General features: G+C 40.5%; 2 protein-coding genes across 5 annotated transcripts in view; one reads left to right on the top strand and one right to left on the bottom strand.

Moving 5' to 3' along the window:
• CENPP (centromere protein P) overlaps positions 1–26,728 on the bottom strand; it is a 348,698-nt gene that overhangs the window by 130,205 nt on the left and 191,765 nt on the right. The gene's annotated exons all lie outside the window — the stretch shown is intronic.
• ASPN (asporin) overlaps positions 949–26,728 on the top strand; it is a 34,472-nt gene continuing 8,692 nt past the window's right edge. Inside the window, exons 1-4 of the mRNA XM_063426479.1 lie at positions 949–1,171; positions 22,259–22,545; positions 25,318–25,430; positions 25,585–25,798. Coding sequence (XP_063282549.1) covers positions 22,278–22,545; positions 25,318–25,430; positions 25,585–25,798 — 595 coding nt within the window. The 5' untranslated portion in view covers positions 949–1,171; positions 22,259–22,277. The remainder of the gene's footprint in view (positions 1,172–22,258; positions 22,546–25,317; positions 25,431–25,584; positions 25,799–26,728) is intronic.

Below are 26,728 nucleotides of genomic sequence, written 5' to 3'. Positions count from 1 at the left end.
TTTTCATACAGACTTCAAGCGGAAGGCCATCTATTATTGATGTTAAAGAGGAACTGTCATCCTTGATTTAGTTGCAGTTCCATTTTCACGCATCACCAAAAAAACAAAAAACGAACAAAACGTTTAATATGAGGAGAGCAGCAGTGATAAAAAAATAAAACAAGTGACATATTTCCATGATTGCCCAAGTGTGCATACATTTTTGAGTATATTTTTTCCATAATGCCATGTTCATAGTTTATATCTGAACTCCCTCCCTTATATGCACAGTTGGGATTTTATAGAAAGGGTTTTGATGTGTCTTTGGAAAATGGTTAAACCAGTTGAAGTGTAAAAGTATCTTTTTCTGTAATGTAACATTCAACCAACCTTGAAACGAAAGCTAATGAAAACTTTATGGTAAGGATATAATTTTACCAAATACTGCATTAGACTATTTTTTCAAGTTTGTTCTTGATAAAAGAGCAGCTTTTACATTACCAATGTTGTGTTATACATTTTATACAATAAATGTTGTGTTATACATTTATAAAATCTTGTGTTCTATAATTCTCTCTATTTCTGGTCTATAAGATGCACTGTAAAACTATAAGCATGAACACTGGCTGAGGTGTTATATGGCTAGAATTAACCATGCATGTTCTCTATTTTCCATGTCAAATAATGCAGGTTTGTATGTGTTATTATTCCAATAATTGGGCAAAATGTTTAAATTACAAATCTTAACGTCAACACTTCAGACACAGAATGTTAACAAAAACTAAAAAAAAGAAGGAAAAATAGAAAAGAAAAAACAAGTCAAATGTGCGATAGACAGATCCATGAATGGACTGCCTGTGCTCACAGTGGCAGCATGCCACCCACTATTTCATCTCAGCTTTGACAAAGTGCTGTACTGGACCTGTAGAGTTAAATTCAGATTTTGGCTCTGGTACAGACTATGATGAAAAACATATGAGTGGTAACAAGTCTTCTTAATATCTGTCTTCAGTACTAAAATGGGATAATCTGAAGAAGCAGTTTACTCAAGTATCATTCCCAGTGCCAACCGGATCATGAATTGTAGAATGTGCTCCTGATTACAGAACTGATGCATTGTCTGATGCCCTCTGCAATATAAACTACAGGATATAACCTTTTCCAGGTGGATTATTTCTCAAAACATTATAAGGTAAGTTATATACATATAATTTTTTTTTTTTTACGTGTAGAGAGAGTAGTAGACTGACAATCACATATATGTATACTGTAAATATCCATGTGTTTTAAAAAAAAAAATATATATATATATATATATTACAATATGCATTGCTTATATTAAGCTTGAAATAATATACAGAGTGTTTTAACTATGAAAGAACATAGATTGTGTTGGCAATATTTACATAAATTAATGTAGATTATTATACAAATAAAGAAAATAAATGTCTGTTTTAAGAATATTTGAAAGCTTTAAAGCTGATTGAGTAAACCAGCATTTTTAAACATCATATATAATGCATACACATTCTAGAAATAAGGAATCTTGCAAACCTGAATAGTGACGGCAAAATAAGGTTTTACAAATATAATAGAACACGTTATACTACCTGTGAAAGTACAGTAAGTAACACAATTAATATAATAACTATAGCAAGTGTAAAAATAAATAAATAAGTAAGTAAACCAAAAGAAGCCAGATTCGAGCTTTCAGCTTGTACATCTAAGATCAACATTGTTAGTACCACTGATTTGGGTAAGGGTTACATTTTGCATATATTCTTTATTTTTTTTATTAAAAACAATGTGCTGGATTTCTTGGATCTCAATACAATACGTATGTACAAATATCCTAATTCAATCAATTTCCTAAAAATATAATTGCACAGATTTCTTAAATTGGTTATTTGGGATGTTTAAAATGTTGCTTCTGAGTTCTAAGAACCTGAACATAAAAACAGGAATCTGGAGAACATTAGAGATCTGTGGAAATGCTAGATCTGCAAAATAAAGCATGCTGATCCAGCACCTTTATCACCAACAGAGAGGCACGCATAGGATCCAGTCAGTCAGTTTGGAAAGAGAAATAACCATATTGCTATAGAGCATTGCAATTCAAGTGTGGATGTTATGATGTTAATATAATACATATTTGAGTCTGTTATTTGGCAGTGGCGATCCATGTGACTCTGTGGCAGGCAGTGAATAGTCTTTATTATACATTTTACATGCACAGCTGGCTGCCAAAATGATGTCATTTTAACTACACAATGATTTACAAACCTCAGAACAAAGAATATTGCACTTTTGATAATAAAATAACCCCTATAACATGCACACTATTTGATCAAGGAGAAACACAAACAGTCGCCCCCAAAAAACAAATTGGTCAATAAATGTGAAAGGGATTAGGATTTCAAAATGATAGATCAAAATCTACATTAGAAAAATAGAGGAAGGAAAAATATATCTCGTCATAATAGACAGCAACTAAACCACATTAGTTGACGAATACCAAACCTAGAAGATGTATAGTAAATATTCACCTATTGTTGATTATTAAGTATGGAATGCTCAGATAGTTACTGTAACTCAACTGTGCTATATCTGGGTTGGCCACTGCGCCATTGCCAGGTGCTATTTATATGTTAAGATACCTATTATTAGCTACCTGGACTAGGATGTAGAGTGGTTACCATTGAAGATTGCTTATAATTGTACCAAATGTTTAGCACAGTTAGAGATGGGAGTCATTACGAAGTACAGCAATATGAGGTTGATAGTGAAAGAATGCATCAGTTTGCAGAGCATATTTGAATGTATAGTAAGGTAAATACTAGAGTAAAACAGTAATCATTAAAACTTTTCACAGTCTGTGAGAACTAACCATCAACTTGTCATGACAGAATCAAGCATCATTACCTACGCAGATGATTTATAATATATACAACAGTGCCTGATCAAACAAGAGTTTCTGATATTTACTGGTGATTGTTAGGGTGCTTAAAATATTCTTAAAGGCACACTCCAGGCAACATAATGCAACATAAACGAATACCACTTGAATAATGAGCACTTTGACAAAGGCAACATTATATTAGTGGGTTCAAAAGTAGTACTTTGAAATAATGTTGCATTCATTTTAGCGTCATTTGTACGTATTGTGGAATGCAACTACCATCATTCTCAATCAAGCAGGTTGTGATATAGTTACTTTTCTTTCTGAGTGAGAAATATAGGTTTATGGAAATTAGTGTTAGACAAAGGTTATGAGAGCTAGAAAGTAAGGTTAAAATGGGAGTTATGGAAAGTATTGTTAGATGCTGGAGTTATGCTTAGGGTTAGACTAGAGATTATGATAATTATGTTTAAGTTTATGGGAAATATGGTTAGAGGTTAGATATGTACTAGAGGTTTTAGGAAGTAGAGTTATGAGTTGAAGTTAGGCTTTTGGACTATGGAAGTCAGGAAAATAGATATAGGAAGTTGTCTCTACTTTTTACCCCACAATTCTACGGATGGTAGCTGTAATCTGTTCAGCCCACTACAAAGACGGTCACTCCAATAGTTACATTTGCAGTAACCTGCACAAAGTATGCTGCCTATCATGATACAATGCATATCATTTGAATGTGGTTGAACTGGCAGGTTCATACCTTGAGCTAGCATCTGCCTCTCGATGTCCGAGTACCATAATTGTCCTTGTTATGATCTAATGAGACTGGATGACATCTCAATGTTGACTTGTCCTGGCACCCAAAGTCTGACCTTTCTGCTACCACTCGGGTAATGTGAAAGATTCAGTCCCACACAATCTTCATAAAGCGAGCTTCACCTGGAGCCTGCAGCCTATTATCCTCCAAGTTTGGACACTTCGCAAGGATAGTGTATAAATAAAAACTTCTGCATAACCTGAGAGGCAGCGTTGGTCCTGGGCTTTAAATGCCAGGATAGACCAGGATTTTGTCAAATCACTCAATTTTTTTTGAAAGTTAGAGTAGGGACAGCGCCCAAAAGCTCCTTCCACCATTATTATTAATATGTTATTATATTATTTATGTTGCGTCAACAAATTCCGCAGCGCTTTACAGTGGGTGGAAGTAGTGGTTTCAAATCTAATCCTGTAGAAGCAGACATGATAATATGATTGCCATTTATATTAATCCAAACATTTTCCAGCACACTTTGATGGCACAATGTGCGGATTAGATGTACCTGCCTGACGGCGATTCTGTAATTCACATATTTTTGAATGACAGTCATTTTATATGCATGACAGGATAAGCACTTCCAAAAGCAGCAGAGAGAGGGCTTAACGGAGATTAGCATATTCCTTTTAATAAAGTATTGTTAAAAGAAAAAAAGAAATGCATTGTCAAACACTTTCACGAGAGTACCAACAAAAATACATTCTACAGTACTAGTAAAAGGTGACACTAATACCAGTAGTCAGTATGAGAGCTCATGTTACCAACAGTAATATGTGGAAATAAAATGCACTGGCAAGAGACCAGTATCTGTTTTCAGAGGAATAGTAGAATGAAGGTTAGTTCGGAGGGCCTGCATAAAGCACACCTAATGAATAAATATTAAATGCCACAGAGAAGAAAGGAACAAATAAAGGAGTTTGATTGGTTTCTGTGGATGCCATGTTAATTGAGTGTATTAAGTACAAGAGAAGAATGATATATCATTAATAATCAAAAAGTACATACTATTCTGCAGTGCACACCACAAGCTACTTTTGTCTGTGTAGGTAATTCATTGTTTTGTGCATTTATCAATCACATGATAGCTCATGAATTCAAAAGCAAATGAAGATGGATGATTTGATCACAGTCAAGGTCTAGCAGTCGCAAACAAATGGAATAGTGAATTTTTCTAGAGTTGGGCCAAGGCTGATAGCTACTTTTGAGAACCAGAAATGTAGAACATGTTAGTACAAATTCCCTTGTAAACCTTTTAAGAAGCTAAATGTTTGCCATCATATTACAGTATTGTAAACAGTCTGCAAAGCAAAACACAGACACACAAAGCATTAGGTGCATTACTTCTATCATCAGAAAGCGACACCCATGTCACTGATCTATGCCAAGTCATCTCGTGGCCAAAACAAAGATATCAACACAATGTTCCTTTCAGTTAAGCTTAGAACATTTAGGAGGAGTACCATTCAGACTATATCTCAGAACAGACTAAATAACCCTCCCAATGCTTACAGTAACACATAATTATTAAGAAAACATTAAACTTTCAAGGTGAGCACAGTTTTCAATATACATTTCAGTAACTTACCTTAAAAGTTAAATTTTCCAACAGAGCAACTCTCACCAGGTCTTCTCCCAAGGGAAGTGATGTCTAAAACCTGGGTTGTTGGTTTTGAAGCAGCCCTCTACAGGGGTGGACGGTGAGAGGGGTTTAATGCCTAAGTGGCTCCAAAAGTAGTTAGGCCCATCCACTGAGAAGCATTGTAATTTATATTGGATGGATCTGACATGAGATCAGATGTTTATCATGCTTACCGAATGGTGACTATTCATGGATTTAGAGGAGGCTCCCTGATTCATTTAACCCCAGAATCCCTTGCATAACTTGTCATATTCAACTAGGATACATTCCAGTTGTGGGTATGCCTTTGTGCTACATGGTAGCTCTGCCATCTTGCGTGCTACAGTCTTGCACCTCTGTGTGCAGAAACAGGTTAGACTTAAACCAGCAACTATCTCCATAGCGGTGACCACGAGATAACCCTCATCGGTCCGGAGAGGGTAAACAGGAGTTTCAAGGAGAAACTCGACAGCTGCAAGAGAGCAAAGGATCGGCAGCTACTCACACTAAGGCCACAGCAAGGAAGCCTAGCACTTCAAGCTGCCACCCATCAAACGTCACAGTAGATTTGTGCGAGTAATAGACAAAAGTAAGTAGAATTTCTAGCGGGTTTCTGAAAATACCTTAGGATCTTGTTCTCTGATCGACCATCCAGCATGGCAGTCAAGTTCCTCCCCCTGCTTAAATCGATTATCTTTTCTTTCAGATCTCTGGAATCAAACACCACCATTTTGATATCCTCTGTTCATGTTGCTCAAGTTTTTGAATAGAGGATTGTGAGTAATTTAGCTTAGCAACTGAAATGGAACTTTGCTTAAGCTCTGTCTATTGCCAAATATCATCTCCTCGTAGGAAAAAGCTGCACCTATTTTCTCTTGTGTAATAAAAAAAAAAGCTAAGATGATTTTCAAAAAAGTAAAAATAAGTGAAAATAGAGTAAAAAATGTAATTAAATTAAATTTCAGTGCAACTTTAATACTGCATATCAATCCTAGCTGGGACATTCAGGGCTATAAATGCTTATCAATTCTTATCTTTGAATGTTAGGGCAATACTTGTTAGTTTGCATTAAGCTTGTTTGGAGAGTCTACATTATCCAATGCAGTGTGTAGATCATGTCAAGTGTCCATTTTCTGGAGTAACCCAAAGACTCGGAAATCCCAGGTTTTAATGCATTGTCAAAGGAATTACAAAGTTTAAAAAAAAAAAAGCTGCACCATTTATCCCTCTCTAAATTCACGGCTAACACCTGAAAGATATGTCTCTGAAAATGCTTGCTCATATAGAAATAAGGACATAGATATACACACATCAGCACATACACACACACACATATATATATATATATATATATATATATATATATAAAAGGTACATACACACAATCACACATCAGCACATACAGACAAAACACACTCAGGCACATTCAAACTAGCTATACTTGTTCCCGCTCCCTACCTGCTGGAGATTGTGTTCTGTACACACCTGGAGGCGGGTAGTGACAGATGGTCAACTGTTACAGGGCCGGCAGTCACTTTCTCTGTACGGCAAATGCAGACTACAGGACATGAGGCAGCAACCTGGTGGCCCTGCTCTGCTGCCAAGCGGCTATTACTCTTTAAAGCCACTTCTCCATTAAACTGGGTGTCCCTCAAAGTCAGGGGGAATAGAAAGACAGTTTTTCTGTGTGTGTGTGTGTGCGCGTGCGGATATCATTTTTCTCTATCATATAATGATAGCGATATGGTAACATGTAAAATTGTTATAGTACCCGCGTCTTTCTAAACTGTGCTGCATCTGCTCCTACTCAACTAAAAGATCAGGTAGAAAGCAGTATGGCAACAGTAGCCTCCCCCAATGACGTGTCTGTGTACTGCACAATGGTAAACATGAGGAATGCTATTCTGAAATTGCTTAGCGATTTGAGTGAATAATAACCTGATTGGAGAAACTCACAATAACTCAATGCCATAAGACATAACTGTGAATATGCAGGATACCACTAGGTAGCAGAATACTATAGGGTACCGTTAGTTAGTAGAATACTACAGGGCAGGGCTGCCATCAGAAATTTTGGGGCCCCTGACAAAGCACAAGGTCTGGGGCCCCCCCCGGGCCCAATCACAGGACTCCTACCTAGTCTGCTGAAAATATTGCAGGACTGAATGTGGTGTGTATAGTGGAAGTAAATTAGAATGTGTGTAATGGATGTAGTGTTTGTGTGTATTAGATACTGTTTGTGCAGTGAATGCAAAGTGTGTGTGTGTGTGTAGCGGATGCGTGTGTGTATAGTGAAAGTAGAGTGTGTTTGTGTAGTGGATGTCAGTGGCGTACATACCAGGGTCCCTGTATGTACGCTCTGGGCCAGCCTCTTCTCCTGGGGGGCCCAGGAGCCGGCCACCTCCGGGCCCCCCGAGGCTGGCCCTGCTTACACCCGGCGGGCAGTCAGGCTGGCCGGTGCGCGAGGGAGCACTCTCCCCTAAGTGCTTCCTCTTCAGCTCCCTCGCGCACCGCACTGATACCGGAGCCGGAAGATGACGTCATCTTCCGGCGCCGGTATCAGTACGCGGCGCGCAAGGGAGCTGAAGAGGAAGCACTCAGGGGAGAGTGCTCCCTCGCGCACCGGCCAGCCTGACTGCCCGCCTAGGAGCCCAGCAGCACCACTGGACCCCAGGGAATCCCCTCAGCGCTCCAAAAGGTAGGGAGGCTGGGGGGATTAAATAAAAAAAAAAAACATGTGTAAGTGTGTGTGAGTGTTAGTGTGTGAGTAAGTGTGTGAGTGTTAGTGTGTGTGAGTGAGTGTTAGTGTGTGTGAGTGAGTGTTAGTGTGTGTGAGTGAGTGTTAGTGTGTGTGAGTGAGTGTTGGTGTGTGTGAGTGAGTGTTAGTGTGAGTGAGTGAGTGTTAGTGTGAGTGAGTGAGTGTTAGTGTGAGTGAGTGTTAGTGTGAGTGAGTGTTAGTGTGAGTGAGTGTTAGTGTGTGTGAGTGTTAGTGTGAGTGAGTGTTAGTGTGTGTGTGTGTGTGTGTAAGTGTGTGAGTGTAAGCTTGTGTGTGTGAGTGTAAGCTTGTGTGTGTGAGTGTAAGCTTGTGTGTGAGTGTAAGCTTGTGTGTGAGTGTGAGTGTGTGAGTGTGAGTGTGTTAGTGTGAGTGAGTGTGAGTGTTAGTGTGAGTGTGTGTGTTGGTGTGAGTGTGTGTTGGTGTGAGTGTTAGAGTGTGTGTGTCTGCTAGTGAGTGTCAGTGAGTGTGTTACTGTGTGTGTCTGTTACTGAGTGTGTTTGTGTGTGTGTTAGTGAGTCTGTTTGATGTCTGTTAGTGAGTGTGTGTTTGTCAGTGAGAGTGTATGTTTTGTAAGTGAGTGTGTATGTATGTCTGCCGCTGAGTGTGTCTATGTCAGTAAATGTGTGTGTCTGTTAGCTAGTGTGTATGCATTTGTTCGTGAGAGTGTGTGTGTGTGTCTTCAGCACTTACCTTTCTCTAGCGCCGGACTCCCATGGCGCTGGGGATCCCTCCGCCTCTCAGCTCCGAATGCGCATGCACGGCAAGAGCCGCGCACGCATTCAAACCGCCCATAGGAAAGCATTACTTAATGCTTTCCTATGGACGTTCAGTGTCTTAAAATGGCGGAAGCGCCTCTAGCGGCTGTCAGTGAGACAGCCACTAGAGGCTGGATTAACCCTCAGTGAAACATAACAGTTTCTCTGAAACTGCTATGCTTTCAGCTGCAGGGTTAAAACTAGAGGGACCTGACACCCAGACCACTTCATTGAGCTGATGTGATCTGGGTGTCTGTAGTGGTCCTTTAAGTGTGTGTGCATCTGCATGCACTGGCGTACATACCGCGGTCGCAGCCCTGCAACCAGGTGCCCGCCGCAATGTGTTGCTGCCCCGGCCCACGCAGAGTAAGCGCGAGGGGGGGGGGGGGGCACGGATCAATTTTCGCACCGGGGCCCCATGGGTCATGTGTACGCCACTGGTGGATGTAGTGTGTGTTTGCATCTAGTACACACAAACACTACACCCACTACATCCACTAAACACATTGCATCTAGTTCACACAAACACTACATCCACTACACAATGTGTTTAGTGGATGCAGTGGAAGTAGGGGATGTAGTGTATTAGACGCAGTGTCTAGTGAATGCAGAATGTTTGAATGTGTGGTGGATGTAGTGTGTGTACAGTGAATGCAGGATGTTTGTGTAGTGGATGCTGTGTGTATAGTTAATGCAGAGTGTATGTTAGTGTAGTGAATGCAGAGTGTGTGTGTCAGTGTAGTGAATGCAGAGTGTGTGTTCGTGTGTAATGAATGCAGTATGTGTTAGTGTAGTAAATGCAGAGTGTGTTAGGGTAGTGAATGCAGAGTGTGTGTTCGTGTAATGAATGCAGAGTGTGTGTTAATGTAGTGAATGCAGTGTGTGTTTGTGTAGTGAATGCAGTGTGTGTGTTAGTGTAGTGAATGCAGTGTGTGTGTTAGTGTAGTGAATGCAGAGTGTATGTCAGTGTAGTGAATGCAGAGTGTGTGTTCGTGTAGTGAATGCAGAGTGTGTGTTCGTGTAGTGAATGCAGAGTGTGTGTGTCAGTGTAATGAATGCAGAGTGTGTGTGTCAGTGTAATGAATGCAGAGTGTGTGTTAATGTAGTGAATGCAGTGCGTCTGTGTAGTGAATGCAGTGTGTGTTAGTGTAGTGAATGCAGAGTGTGTGTTAGTGTAATGAATGCAGAGTGTGTGTTTTACTAGTGTATGCATGTTGTGCAAATGGAGCATTTCCCCCCACATTAACTTTAATAAATGTTATTCCCCCCTGCCTGCTTCTTACCTGGTTCAGGGAGGAGGGAGATTCCATTCCCTGGTGGTCCGGTGGCATGGTGGGGCTCACGGCTCCCTATACTTGCAGAGGGGGCCCAGCAGACGGCATCTGTATGTTACAGCTCTTTGCTCTCTGTAACTCCACACAAGCGCGGCGTGCGTGCCGCGCAGAGCTTTGCCATGGTAACTCGTGGCAACGCTCTGACGGCCGCGGGTCTCACGGGAGTTAGAAAGAGCAAAGAGCTGTAACATACAGATGCAGTCTGCTGGGCCTCCTCTGCAAGTATAGGGAGCCGTGGGCCCGCAGCTGCACATATATATAGCAATCATCGCTATATATATGTGCAGAGGGGGAATGTGGGGCCCGGGACTGCCAAAGCTGTTCAGGCCCCCCAGGACTGCCGGGCCTGTGACAACCGTCATGGTTGTCACCCCCTGATGGCGGCACTGCTACAAGGTACCATTAGGTAGTATTGTTACTATAGGGTAACATTAGGTAGTAGAATACTATAGGATACTGCTAGATAGTAAAATACTATAGGATACTGCTAGGTAGTAAAATACTACAGGGTACCGCTAGGCAGCAGAAGACTATAGGGTACCGTTAGGCAGCAGAAGACTATAGGGTACCGCTAGGCAGCAGAAGACTATAGGGTACTGCTAGGCAGCAGAAGACTATAGGGAACCGCTAGGTAGAAGAAGACTATAGGGTACCACTAGGTAGCAAAATACTACAGAGTACGGCTAGGTAGCAGAATACTATAGGATACCGCCTGGTAGCAGGATATTATTATTATTATTATTATTATTATTATTATTATTGCCATTTATATAGCGCCAACAGATTCCGTAGCGCTTTACAATATTTTGAGAGGGGGGGGATGTAACAATAAATAAGACAATTACAAGAAAACTTGCAGGAATAATAGGTTGAAGAGGACCCTGCTCAAATGAGCTTACAGTCTATAGGAGGTGGGATATTAGAAACATTAGGATAGGAAATATCAAGTAGGAGTGAAGCAGAGCTGGAGGAGAGAGCAAAGCACTATCCCATAGGAGAGCAAGAGACAGGTATGTAAGGGAGAGATTACTCTGGGAGGCCATACGCTTTCCTGAAGAGATGGGTTTTAAGGCCCTTCTTAAATGATTGAAGACTAGGGGAGAGTCTGATGGCAGAAGCCAAGTTATTCCATAGGAGAGGAGCCGCCCGTGAGAGGTCCTGCAAGCGTGAGTTGGCCGTACGGGTGCGATCAGCGGTCAGGAGGTGGTCGCGGGCAGAGCGGAGGGTACGAGGAGGGGCATACCTCTGGATCAGTGAAGAGATATAAGAGGGGCTGGAATTGTTCAGTGCTTTAATTGTATGGGTTAGCACTTTGAATTGACTCCTATAGGATACAGGGAGCCAATGTAAGGACTGGCAGAGGGGCGAGGTGTGAGAGGACCGACTGGATAGGAAAATCAGTCTAGCTGCAGCATTCATTACAGACTGTAGCGGGGCAGTACGGCTTTTGGGGAGACCAATCAGGAGAGGGTTACAGTAATCCATGCGGGAAATTACTAGAGCATGGACAAGCTCCTTGGTAGCATCTTGCGTAAGAAAGGGGCGGATGCGGGCTATGTTTTTGAGTTGGAACCTACAGGACTTGGCAACAAACTGGATGTGAGACTCAAAGGTGAGACCAGAGTCAAGTATGACGCCAAGACAGCGCGCTTGTAGGTATGGACTTATGTGGATATCACTGACTTGAAGGGAGAGTGAGAGAGGAGGATCAGTATTAGGAGGAGGAAAGACAAAGAGTTCAGTTTTAGAGAGGTTAAGTTTGAGAAAGCGTGACGACATCCAGTCAGAGATGGAAGAGAGGCAAGCAGTGACACGTTGCAGGACGGCCGGGGAGAGGTCCGGTGAGGAGAGGTATATCTGAGTGTCATCAGCGTACAGGTGGTAGTTGAATCTAAAAGAGGCAATAAGTTTTCCAAGAGAGGCAGTATAAAGAGAAAATAGAAGGGGACCAAGGACAGAGCCTTGGGGAACTCCAACCGAGACAGGGCGAGGGGAGGAGGTATCCTTGGAAAAGGAGACACTAAATGAGCGTTGGGAGAGATAGGAGGAAAACCAAGAGAGGACAGAGTCACAGAGACCGAGTGATTGAAGAGTTTGAAGGAGGAGAGCATGATCAACTGTGTCAAAGGCAGCAGAGAGGTCAAGGAGAATTAATATGGAGTAGTGACCTTTGGATTTAGCGGAGATTAGGTCATTAGTCACTTTGATAAGAGCGGTCTCAGTAGAGTGGAGAGGGCGGAAGCCAGACTGAAGAGGGTCAAGGATACTATAGGATACCGCTAGGTAGCAGAAGACTATAGGGTACTGCCTAATATATGCTATCGAATAGTTGTACCAATAGTCCTCAAACAGCACCCTATTTTAATATGGACCAGAATTTTAACCTATAAGACCATAAAAGCATTGATTTGTGTACATAAATTTAACAAGAGTTCTATGAATGTTAACATATGTTGACATAATCTGTTTGTTTAAAAAACTAAAAATGTCATTAGATTCAGTAGGCTCACGTAATTTATTTTAGCAGAGTTAAAAATACAACTCTAAATTTACAACAACCAGTAATCTAATATATATATATTTATATGAGTTTTGGCTAGATACGCACATTACTACCATCCAGATATTTTATGGAAAGCACAGTAACAGAAGGCTTGCATTGTCTAACCCAGTGGGACATGCAAAGCCTTAAGTAAAATCACAAACTATTCATTTTGCATCTGTTGTAGTACTTATAAGTTACACATCTGAATGATTTGTGCGGTGTGTTTGTGGTCTGTATTTAAAACCAGTGGTGGTAAATTCGGGATACAATGAGTCATTCCTTAAGAGTTTGTGGATTTTGAAAACACATATGTGGCGCCTTCAGTACTTACACTACTGTCTAAAAATTTTGATATTTGGTCAGCTTGATAAACCACAAGACGTTTTAACTAGATGTAAAAAACACTAGAGTAAATAGGGAAATGAATGAGGAAAGTGGCTTAAAAACTTTAGATTGCAGTCTAAAGGTATGCACCGATATATGAAATGAACATTATAAAAACTTAGGTATATAATAAATAGTTTTAAGCTTCAAATTTAGAACTAAAATGAACTTTTATCTGTCTCACATTAAGTTTGTTCTTAGAATCCAGTATTTATCACTTAGATTTAAAACTGTTGTCGCTATAAAGTCAAATTTATACATTTTGTGAAAATCAAAATGAAAATTTGCTGATACCCTTAAAGAGGCACTCCAGACTGGAAGTTTTCCATTCCTTTTTAATACAATTTATACATAGTTTGGCCAATCGGGAGACTCACTAGAGGTGCTTCCTGCTGTCCAAGAAACTATGCTGGACGTTCTCATACCGTGCATAAGGACGTCCAGAGTCTTGCAAAACACTACAGGAAAGTACTGATTCAATGCTTTTATATGGAGAAAGCCTAATGTACCTGCGGGGGGGAAGGCGGCTCAATGGAACTTTATAGTGTTTGTATCACTAACACTATAATGTACCTGGAGGCACTGATAGGATTAAAGTGGAGACTGGCCTGTAGTCATTTAAATTGCAGAGATTAAAAATTTTATAATCATTAGTGAACACATCAGATAACTTACGCTTATAAACCTGTCAAGCTGTCTGTTTATCTGCAAACTATTAGAGGGCGGCATGATTGAGATGCAAAATTCTGCAAAACATGACTTTATTTATTTTTGCACATACAATATTAAAGTGAGAATGCAAAAAAAAAAAATACAGCTAATTAGACAAAAAGCACATGATACATATGAATCTGCATATGCCTTTTAAACCCATTAAAATTTACCTCTGCTGATACAGGTATAACTGATTACTGGCCCCGTGGGCTTAGCTCATTTCCTGTGAAAATTTGTATGTATGTACCTATTTTGAGATAGATGGGAACTTTTCTTCTGGACATGCCTTTTTGGAATAAATAGCTTTAGTGAAAAAAACAAAACACATTTTATGCCTCTGGGATTTTGATCAAGTTCCACTAAATAGATCTGGTAAAATAAAGGTCCCCTGGAAACCCTGGCATGTGTCTGTAATATCTTGGCCATGATGGATGCCTAGGTTTGCTGCACACTGGGTAAGGTTGGAGCTTTCATGATAGAGGTATCCAAACTATGTTTTGGATATAGGCCTAGTCCCTTTCCTGGAATAGGATAAAGGAACACTCTGTTTCCAGCCACAGTAGTTCTGACATAGGAACACTAAAATCACTCTACTGAACAATAACATAACTTTAAAAAGAATCTTGGCCACCATATATTTTACTAATTAAGTCAGTAATTCTAATATGAAATATAATGCAGGTTGCTTTTTTCCAGCTTGTCTCAATCCTTCCCCATCTATCTTAATATAATACCATACATGTTTTTATTTCTTTAGCATTCATTATAGGGAAGGCATTCTTTATAAAATAGATTAATAGATTATTTTAATGAAGCAGCAGCATAATTTTTACCCAGCTAACTATTATCAATTTGTCATTTTAGTTATATAATGTTACTGCTACTGCAAACTTTAAACTGGTAATCCTGCAAATATAAAGCAATAAGCATGTACTAGTTGCATGCCAATTCATATTAACATGCTTATCCATAGTCACTATTCAGTATCAGCGGTGGCAAGGCATTTGCAAGGCTGAACAGACATTTGCCTTGGGCGGCACTGTCAGAGGGACAGCAAAAAAAGCCGCCCCCAAATGCCCTGCCAGCCTCTTGTCCTGGGTGGCTCAGGAGATGGCCGGGTGGCCACCTCTGGGTCCCCCTGAGGCTGGCATGGGCTGATGTGGGAGGCGGGCGGCGAAGGAGCACTCTGAGCTCTTCCCTGCTCAGCTAGCGCGCACACACCGTAGTGATGCCAGAGCTGGAATATGACGTCACTCTGGCATCACAAAGAGCCACACGAGGGATCTGAACAGGAGGATCACTGCTCCCTCGCCGCCTCCACTATGAGTCTGTCTGCCCAACCGACCACCTGCCCGCGTGCCTGCCAGCCCAGCCAGCAGCAGCCCTTTTGGACTGCCACCAAAATGTAGGCAAATAATAATTTTTTTTAAAAAAATTGTGAGTGTGTTAGTGTGTGTGTCAGTGTGTTTTTGATAATGAGAGTGTATGTGTGTGTGTCTGTTAGTGAGAGTGTCTGTGTGTGAGTGTGTCAGTGAGACTGTGTGTTGGTTAGTGTGTTAGTGTGTGTCAGTGAGTGTGTGTGTCTGTTAATGAGAGTGTTAGTGTGAGTGTGTTTGTCTGTGTCTGTTAGTGAGATTGTGTGTGTCTGTCAAAAAGTGTGCATCAGTGAGAGTGTGTAAGTCTGTTAGTGAATGTGTATGTCTGTCAGTGTGTGTATGCATGTGTCACTGAGAGTGTTTCTGTCAGTCAATGTTTATGTTTGTTAGTGAATGTGTGTCTTTGACACTGAGTGTATATGTGTCTGTCAGTGAGTGTGTATGTGTGTTTGTCATTAAGTGTCTGTCATTTAGGGTGTGTGTGTCTGACATTGAGTGAGTGTGTGTCTGTGTATGTGTATCTGTCAGTGAATGTGTGTGTCAGTTAGTGTGTCTGTCGGTGAATGTGAGTGAGTGTGTATGTTTCAGTGAAAGTGTGTGTTGGTTAAACAGTGTGTGTGACAATGACTGCGTATCTGTCAGTGTATGCATCAGAGAAGGCGTGTGTCTGTTAGGCAAAGGGGGGGTGCCTGAGTTTTGTCATGCCTAGCGCAGCACAAAACCAGAATACACCACTGTTCCCTATAGGTGATTTGATAGCATTGTGGTTCATCTGAGCTCTACTCTTCAGGTTCCAAATAGCTGGTGAATGAAACATGCCATTATTTCAATGAACTGAACTCCATATGAAATCAAAATTATTAGGTTCTTATCGAGTTCAGCTACAGACTTTGAATGTGATACATTGTTAGCTGCCTTGATTTTAAAGCTCAGCATTAGATTATAAACACGTCCATGTTAAAACAAATGTATGTGGTCACACGATCAGCAGAGATATCAAGTATCATCTAGTAGGCCAAGATTTCCATCAATTCTTTAACCAAGGCTTCTGCAAACTCTGGCCCTCCAGCTGTTGCTGAGCTACAACTGATGATGATTTTTTTTAATGAAATATCCAGAGACTCACGGAAGTTGTAGTTCAACAACATCTGGAGGGCCAGAGTTTGGTGAACCCTGTTTTAACCAAAGAATGTGGACAGAAAGGTTTTCATTTATCCCAGGATAATTTTTTTTCCTTATAGAAGAATCATGTTTGAGATGGCTATTCTGAATCCAGCACATAATTGTATCTATAACTTGCATTATTATTCTGTTATATATGGCTCTGTCATTATTGGCTAAAATTGCATTATGTCATCATAACATTTCTACAAAGTCACAGACATTAAATGAGAATGTGGCGAAACAGCCTGCCAAATATTAAGACTTTTCAAGTATATTCACAAATAAAATTTCACACCTTAGTAAATCAAGTTCTTTAAAGAAACAATTCTTAAAGCGGCATTGTCACCTTCTGGGGGTTTTGCAGAATTAGCAGACCCCCTCACTGTGACATTGCTGCTGGGGGTCTAGTGGCTGGGTGAAGGGACAGAGAAAGGTGAGTTCTACTTACCTAAACCTGTCCCTCGTGGGTGCGACAGGAGCCGACGTCACTACAGTACTCTGCACTGTATTGACGTCTATGGAGGAAACCCTTCGAGACCGTGGGATCCACCATAAACAGGGCCGTAGCTCTGCCCAGTGTCTAGAAATGTCAGGTGGAGGAAATTTACAGAGGCAAATTAGTCCCTACTTTGTCTCAATTGATCTCTTGACTGGGTTGGAATTTCATTGAATCAATAAAGATTCTATCTTTATGACATACTAATTTTTCAGGAGGGTGAAAGTGCTGCTTTAAGTTATTTCAAAAGCTATGCACTTCATATCAGAGTAAACATTCCTTTCTTTACAGGACGTCAAACAAAAATACAAATATGGTTAGCTCCAACAGCTAAGCAAAACTGCTCTGTATTTGCTCATAAATGAGTGTCCTAAAAATTTAATGCAATGTCCTAGATATATGGTTAGCAGATTTGTATTAAATTTTGAAGATTTTGTATTCATGCTGCTTCCACTTTTATTGTAAAAGTTAATATTCCTGCATGACTGGACATTATCACCCTATGAATGACTGGCTGATTGCTAGTTTTAGGGTTTAAAGTAGGAAAATCAGGTAAATTAAGGTAACTGGTACATTAGAGTAAAAAATAAAAATTAGCTACATAGCGATGTTGCATTTGGATTTTGTAGATTGACAGTTAGAGAAATGGATATGAAGTATGTAGTATGATGGAAAGGATGCATATGTTTTACTGAAAAAGTCAAAATATCCCCTGTGAAAACCACAGGAGTGTTGGCTTTTAAAAATGGATGCTTCTTTGGGGGTAATTTTAAATAGGCCCTGCTGTGAATAAGACATGAAAATAGTAAAGTTTTGATTTTCTAGAGTACATAGTCTAAATTTGGCCTTGTAATAGCAATGAAGTCCCAAAACAGCAGTCATCTGGAGATGAACCAGTTAAATTGGAGTACAGGTGGTCTCGTTTTGCGACAGCTTGCACTTACCACCAGCTCTCTTGCGAGGTGGTAACTGCGAGCCGTCGTGGGAATTAGAGGAATTCCCTACTCTGCTGTGTTCTTCTATGTTCTGGGATATTTCCCCCGAGCATAGATTAGAGGGATTCCCTGCTCTTGTGCATTCGTCTATGTTTGGGGAAATGTCCCTAAACACAGACATACGCATCAGAGCGGGGAATACCTTAATCTATGTTCGGGGAAATTTCCCCGAACATAGCTTAGAGGGATTCCCTGCTCTGTTGCTTTCGTCTATGTTCAGGGACATTTCCCCGATCATAGAAGAACACTGCAAAGCAGGGAATCCCTTTACTAATCACTTACCAACCAATTCGTTCTACGACCGGGTCGTAGGAAAGAAACCCGGTCGGTAAGTGAGGGGTGTCTGTAATATCTTTGTGGGAGTAGTTCCGAATACTAGGATGCTAATCGACTTCAAACAAGAGCTGGATCTTCTAAGATGGAAATTACAATGCTCATGTTTCAATTTTAGTTGTATGTTGATGAATAAAAGTAATGTTCTCTTACAGTAGTACCCAGCCTGTGAATTTAATTCACAGCCAGAATGAAATGTTCGTGTGGAATGTACCAGAAACAATATTTCCATAAATCAAGGTATAAATGATTTTTTTTTAGTGTTAAAATGTAACAGACATTTTGAATGTCTATATGCAGAAAAATGTCTGTGTCCAGAGGTTGTTTATCTGAAAAATCATTCTCCCATACCTCTTAGAACAAAAACAGACCCCAAGTCTCTGAAGGGGAATGCTTCATGGTATGATGTGATCAGTTGTTTTGACTGCTCTAACCAGTATACATGGTGTCCGAGAAAAAGTACAGCTAACTACACGATAAATATTGTGCCAAAACTCTGTAATTCAATTTGCAGTATTGGAAGAACTCAGATACCAAAAAATTCAAACCATGTGTTTTACTTGAAAAAAGGTTACTTTAACTCTTCAATATCTAATAAAAAAAATCAAGAGGAATATACAGCGTGTGGTTCCCAAACAGCAATAGATTCAAAGTCTTGACATAAACAATTCTACACAGAATACACATGTTTATAGCTTAGAGGGAGATTTTGCCCCAAAATCATATGCTTATACGAACAGGTGAATACCTGAGGACTGTGACGCTAACTACGAAACACGACCCAAGTAATCCCACCACTCCTGCGCGCTAGGGTATACCTGGCGACACCAATGCGGACCTGCGAGTCTGAACTCAACAGGGGCCTGCGAGACGCCTTTCTCGTTATTGCTTTGACATCCCGCCCAAACGTTCAGGTAGCGCATTGTTGTGTGACTCACATCATAGATCGTTGAGAACAGCATGTCTCGATACAAACTATGTTTGTCCTTTACACATAATCTTGTTACGTGATGCCTTCTGATTGCTCCATACGTATTATTCTGTATGATACCACCGTTTCGCACTGTTGTGCACCTACGCTATCTACAACGTGTAAACATTATATTTACCTTGCTAAGAGACCTGCGAGTCTCCCTATTGAAGATTGCGCAGAGTTTTGCATATCTCAATGTATAATATGCTCCGGCAAATAACAGAAACCTGCGAGTTTCACACTGTTTACCAACTAAATGCTTTTTACAACATGAAAACACCTTAATAAAAAGATTTAAAAAAAAATAAAATACACATGTTTGTTATATGCTGTTTTAGAGATGTACTGGATACCACACTCACCAAATAACCCAGGCGCTCTGAAGCCAGGGCTGGCCAGGCCTCCCTTCCAAAATATGCAGATTAAATAACGGTTTAGGCACTCTGGGATAACAGAAGTAGCAGCTTTATTGGGGCAAAAGTAGCAGCTTTATTGGGGCAAAAGCAGCAACGTTTCGACCCTACTGGGTCTTTAAGAAGCTGATAAAGACTAGGCATGTGCATGGGGAAAATTTTTGTTTCGGTTCGGCATTCCGAAATTCGGGACATCAGCAATTCATCATTTCGGAACTTCGGCACTTCGAAATTTGGCAACTTCGGCACGGTATTAGGGAGTTATCTCCCAAAAGGCTGAAAGAGCTAAAATGGTCTTTCAGCCAAATTTACTAATACTAAGTAAAAATTACTTAGCATTAGTAAATTTTGCCCCTACTCGCTATACCGCGAGTAGGGGCATGTCTAGTAAACAGTGAGCAGCCTTGACCTTTTTTGGGGCTGAAAAAAGAAGATTTTAGAAGAAAGAAAACATCAAATGGTAAGTTTCTTTTTTTTTACAGGTACTTGGTTAAATGGTCCCCCCTCATTATTTTTAGGGTGAGGGGGGGTAGGTAGGGGTAATTTTTGGGGGGAGGGGGGTGACTAGGGGTTTGGGGACCCCTAGTCACCTGGGGGAGGGGGGGTTATTTTTTTTTATTTAGGGCCCCCACCCGACGCTCAAAGGTGGGGGCCAGGGGGGAGGACATTAGATCCCCCCCTAATTAGTATTTAGGGCTCCCACCCACCGCTTAGGGGTGGGAGCCAGGGGGGAGGACATTAGGTCCCCCCCTATTCTTATTTAGGGCCCCCACCCGCCGCTCAGGGGTAGGGGCCAGGGGGGAGGACATTAGGTCACCCCCTATTCTGATTTAGGGCCCCCACCAGCCGCTCAGGGATGGGGACCGGGGGGGGGAGGACAATAGGTCCCCCCCATTACTTTACTTTAGGGCCCCCACCCACCGCTTATGGGTGGGGGCCAGGGGGAGGACAACAGGTCCCCCCCCCTTATTTTACTTTAGGGCCCCCACCCGCCATTCAGGGGTGGGGGCCGGGGGAGGTTGGGGGGCAATAGGTCCCCCCTTCAGGTTAGGAGGGGGGCGTTTTTTTTGTTTTTTTTAAAGACATGCCCCTACTCGCGGTATAGCGAGTAGGGGCATAATTTACTAATACTAAGTAATATTTACTTAGTATTAGTAAATTTGGCTGAAAGACCAATTTAGGTCTTTCATCCTTTTAGTAGATAGCTCCCTAATACCGTGGGAATTAGGGAGTTATCTACTTATTCATTCCTGTCATTACATTGACTGGCCAAGTAACTTACATTTTATATGAATGTGTGTTACTTGATTGTTTTAAGTGTTGCAAGTGCTTACAGCTGAATCCTGGCTACATTTGTATAGTTTTTATTTAAAATTGTATACAGTGTAACATTCTTCTTCTTCCACTGGGTAAGAATATTAGTACTTAGGCAATACTGTGCTTTGAAACTTTGGCACTTCGGACATTCGGAAGTACCCGAATGTCCGAAATTCGTCCAAATTCATATTCATAATAAAGACCCAGTAGGGTTGTAACGCTGCTGCTTTTGCCAAAATAAAGCTGCTATTTCTGTTATCCCAGAGTGCCTGAACTGTTATTTATGCTGCATATCTTGTTATACGCTGTTTTGGCATAATGGGTTCAAGCGGTTAGCTAATACAATTGTCTAGCTAATATAGAGCATGACTCTTGACATTAGCCAAGCACAGGAATAAAATAACCTCTACTAACAGTAATATACCCCATTGCAACTAATAAAAAGCACCCATTCATGATAAGATATCTAATTCCTCCAAATAACGAAGGTCATGACATAATATTTTTGGATAAACTTTTTAAATTATTTAATATAGATTTGATATATTTTATTTTGTGATATTTTAAATGCTGATTATTTTAAAATGTTTATCCCAAAAAATTAAATCATTTGAAAAGTTCTATCCAAAGATATTAAACGGAGACTTAAGTTTATAAAAACTTCAAGGTTCCACTGCTTACAGAAAATTCTGCCATCTCTGAAGACAAAAACGGTTATTCACTAATGTCCAAATGCAGTGCAGAATATAATTTTTTCTAATTCTTATATGATAAAAGGTAAACTGAATTAAAATGTGGCTATACCCATTCATCCCATCTGGTGACTGCTTCAAAATGAGTAATTCTCACGTGTGAATCCTAAAGATTTACATATTTATCAACGCCAAAGGTTAAGATGCGTCTTGTTAAGTTTCTTTGGTTGTAAGCCACCCATGAACAATGTCCTTTAACCCCTTAAGGACACATGACATGTCTGACACGTCATGATTCCCTTTTATTCCAGAAGTTTGGTCCTTAAGGGGTTAATCTTTATTTTACTGGGCTAATGCAGGGCTTGTCTGACACAGAAGCAGAGGATGATGTCCACAGACATTTAGCACTATAACCACTACTTGTAGTGAAAGATTCTGTAACTTTCAAGTATTGAATAATAAACTAAAAATATATATAGTATGGATGATCTCACAGAAGGTATATCATAGGTAAACTAAGACATGGATAAAGGTTTTCAATGATTTTGATATACAACTGGACATCTTGGTAACAAGAAGCAGGATGGTTCTATAGAAAACCCCTATAGAACCATCTACTATTTTTATTTTATTTTTATTTCTTTTTTAACATTTTCCCTAATATTTCTTGTCTATGAAATACAGGCATACGTTTTGAGACAACATGAAGGAGTATGTGCTTTTCTACTTATTGGCTCTGTGTTCAGCCAAGCCATTTGTACTACCTCCAAAGTACATGGCGCTAACTGACCTCATGCTAAAAGATATGGAAGATGATGATGATGATGACGATGACGATGAGGACAATAATGCATTATTTCCAGTTAAGAAAAACTTCCCAGTCCGACCCACATTAACTCCATTTGATATATTTCCAACTTGCCCATTTGGATGCACGTGCTATTTAAGAGTGGTTCAATGCTCTGACCTTGGTAAGACAAAAAACAAAAAAAACAAAAAAAACAGGCAATGTATGCAGTATAAAATAATTATTGTCTAATGTGGAGGAATATCCTCTCTAAAACCAGGTCAAAATCACATGTACTCATCTGAATCTTGCAATATTAAACATAATGATCGGTTAGTAATGTCTAGCCTTATGACTTAAATTATAATTAGCCTACATACAACGGTCACAAACTTCCCAAAAATGGTGCATTTTAGGAGGTTAGTGAATAAAGGCCAATTCCACATCTACCTTAATACACATCACATGAACATGCTTCATGTAGTTTAGCTTTAATTAAAACCAAATGCAAAATGGAAACCAGTATTCATGAAACCTTTCCTAGAATGTAAAGTGATGCATTTTTCAATTATTTCATTACTAGTAGTAGCAATTGTATGTCACAAATGCTAAAGGTTTCAGGATTGTTGCGCTCATAAAATTATTCAGCGTTCAGAGCCAGGATTGTCCTGGTATGTAAAAAATGAGTAAAGGGGAATTGAAACAAAGTGAAAGTCACTTCAATGAAGAGTTAGAGGTAGGACAAGAGAAAGAAAATCAAGGGACAATGACAAAGAGTAAGAAATGGAAGCATACTTTCCAACCATATTGACTCTGCTTGGGCTGTGTTCCAATGTAATGCTCAAGCCCCACCATCTTTCTTCCACCAGTGTTCCAGGTGTTCGCTCTATCTTTCACACTTTTATTAGGCTCTATCCTATTCTCTTTCACATCTTTATCTTGTTTGTAAAAACTACCTAAAACTTATTGGATCTGGAAATTAGTATGGTGCAGGGCCAGCGCGTCCTATAGGCGACTTAGGCAGTTGCCCAGGGCGCACCGGCCCGGGGGGTGCCAGATTTGAGAGACCCAGTAGAAGGGAAGCGCACAGCGTTCCCTCCTACCTGTCACTCAGTGTAGCAGGCCGGTGCGGACCACGGTACAGGAGCTTTCTGTACCAGGCCGGATTGAAAGGAAGTGCTTTCTCAGTGAGACTGAAACCTCCTGTACAGTGGTCTGTGCTGCCCGGCCACGCTACAAAGAGGAAGGAGGCACAAAAAGGGAAAGGGAAAATGGGGGGAGGCAGCACTAAGGGACACTGGGGTGCAGGGACTCAGGGAGACCGCAATAAGGACACTGGGGGGGATGGGGGGAAGGCAGCACTAAGGGACACTGGGGGGGAGACAGCCCTAAGGGGCACTGGGGAGGAGACAGCCCTAAGGGAAAGATGGGGGGGGAGGAGAGACCACTAAAGGACGGGGGAAGAGGTAGAAATCATTAAGGGACAGGGGGAGTGTAAGACACACAGAAAGGCTGAGGAAGGGGTGAAAGAGAAGCACAGAAGGGCCGGTAGGGAAGACAGAGACACACAAAGAGGCTCAGGAGAGAGACACACATAGTTGCTTGTGAGGGAGACACACAGATGGGTCTGGGGGGAAATAGACACACCAAGGAGCTGGGAAGAGTAAGACACAAAGGAGCTTGGGGGAGTAAGACACGCAAAGGGGTTTGGAGGATGTAGGAGACATACAAAGAGGGGGGGATAAGATATACACTAAAGGGAGAGTAAGACACAAAACAAATAAAAAAAATTATATTAACAAAATAAATATAATAAAAAGAAAGAGCTGCTCCCATTTCAGCCCCTATCCTACCCAAAAAACCCTCTCTTTCACACTACACACATACACAATGCATTCTTACACATACACAGAAACGTACAATGCATCCCTACTCACATACAGACACTGAAACATACAATGCATCCTACACTCACACAGAAACACACCATGCTTCCAGTACACACACAGAAACACACAATGCATCCCTTACACACACACACAAACACACAATGCATCCCTTACACACACACACAAACACACAATGCATCCCTTACACACACACACACACACAGACAATGCAGCCCTTGCACACATACAGAGAAGCACACAGTGCATCCCTTGCACACACACACTGCTTCTCTTAATGCATCTCTTACACACACTCGATGCACCCATTACAGACACACACACTGCATTACATTACGTACATAAAAACACACCTTGCATCCCTTACACGTACAAACACAGATTCACATAATGCATCCCTTACATAAACTGGTAACCCTATACACTACATTCCATAAGAACACACACATTACATCCTCTACAATAACACATCCCCTACACACATACACTTCATTCCCTGTGAGCGAACTCATGGGTGGACCTTGTAGGCATACTCACGGTCATGCCCTGGGGGCCCAGACGTTATCTGTGTAAGGGGCCCCAAAATATGGAGCCGTTTCCAGTTTGTTTATTTTTGTGAGCACTGCCTCCAGTGAGCCTGTTTTAACACCAGACCAGTTGAGCCAGACTGCAGCCTGAGCCCATCATCATGCTCGTGTCTTCATCTGGTGTAAGAAGGCAATTGAGTATATTATTAGTGGCACTAATCTCTAATTTACCTCACATTAAAGGTACATTATAGTCACCAGAACCACTACAGCTTAATGTAGTGGTTCTGGTGTCTATAGCCTGTCCCTGCAGGCTTTTTAATGTTAACACACTGCCTTTTCAGAGAAGAGACACTGTGTGGCGCTGGTGCTGGCTCATATGGCAGATCATATGGGTGGGGTATTGTGATGTCACATGGTGGGCAGAACATACGGGGTGGGAGGAGGCGACACATTTTTGTTTGCCTAGGGTTGCAAAATTGCTTGCACCAGCCCTGATATGGTGTTATGTATAATCAACAGGTTTGACTGCCATACCAGATAAAATTCCACATGACACTCGACTGTTGGATCTCCAGAATAACAAAATCAAAGAGATCAGAGAAAAGGATCTGCAGGGTCTAACAAACCTTTACGTAAGTTCTATGGAAAACACAATACTAAATCAGAATTTATGCACATGTGCTAAAACCAAAGCAATAGGATTAATTGAAATGTATTAACTGAAATGTATTTGTTCAATTGATCCAGTCATGTGACCTCTATAACATTAATATTTTGTAAATCCAGGCCTTGTTTCTAAACAACAATAAGGTATACAAAGTTCATCCAAAAGCATTCCAGTCCACAAAGAAATTACGGAGGCTGTACTTTTCACACAACCAATTAACAGAGATTCCATCCAATCTCCCACAATCATTGGCGGAACTGAGAATTCATGACAACAAAGTAAAGAAAATACAAAAGAATAATTTTAAAGGCATAGATTCTCTGCATGTTTTAGGTAGGTTTATCTTCTGGTATTTGCTGTAATCTCTCTCAATTCATAGTAAATATGTCAAACATTATTCATTATTTCCAAAGTTTCATTCTCAGATGCTCTATTATATTTATGACAAGTACAAAAACTCAATAAAGTACAAGTGATGGTATTCTATATTTATCACAAAACCACAGCTAGACTAACCAGTTATCTTAAATTAAATTTAAAACAGTTTGTTTTTATCATTATGGTCTTTCATGTCTGTAATATAGAGATAATACAAGTTTACCAGGCATAAACATAGTTTGGAATACAAATGGGTAACAATATAAAATTCCATTTGTATCAACTTAGAATAATTAGATTCAGAGATTTTTTTAAGCCACACATTTGACAGTTCTACTGGCCAGTTTTCGAGTATTGTATGGCTTGGAAATATTGATTGGGTTAGAAGTGGAGGGTTTGCAAATGCAGCAGACAAGAGATCTGCATGTTTTGCAAGCTATTTTAGATATACACCCAATGAAAAAAGGCATAATTAAATGCATGCATGTTTGCATTGGGGTGATTTTTATTTATTTTGTATTTGGGCAGTGGAGTGTCCCTTTGAGTATATTTAGACTTACCTCACAAAGGCCAAAGGAAGTACTGTTTTGGATATCACTATAGTCTGCCTACAACTCCTGGCAGACTATCGACCCAATGCAATACTTTCAAAGAAAATACAGATGTCTACTGAAATCATCCACTGCCAGGTATTGCACATTGAGTAAGAAGATGCCAAAAAAATTAATTTTCAATGATTGGGAAATATTATAAACTGGCAAGCCTTGTTGGGCTTTTCTCAGCCTTCAAAAATATTTGAGTTAAAGAACCTATTTTGTCTTACATACATAAATACATACAAATATAAAAGAAAAAAAAAACACAAAACCAAACAATTAGATTTTT

Source organism: Pelobates fuscus, chromosome 7 (genome assembly GCF_036172605.1).
Source record: "Pelobates fuscus isolate aPelFus1 chromosome 7, aPelFus1.pri, whole genome shotgun sequence".
In the NCBI taxonomy this organism is placed as follows: Eukaryota; Metazoa; Chordata; class Amphibia; order Anura; family Pelobatidae; genus Pelobates; species Pelobates fuscus.
The sequence above is the reverse complement of the archived record's forward strand: the minus strand, read 5'-3'. Positions and strand labels throughout refer to the sequence as shown.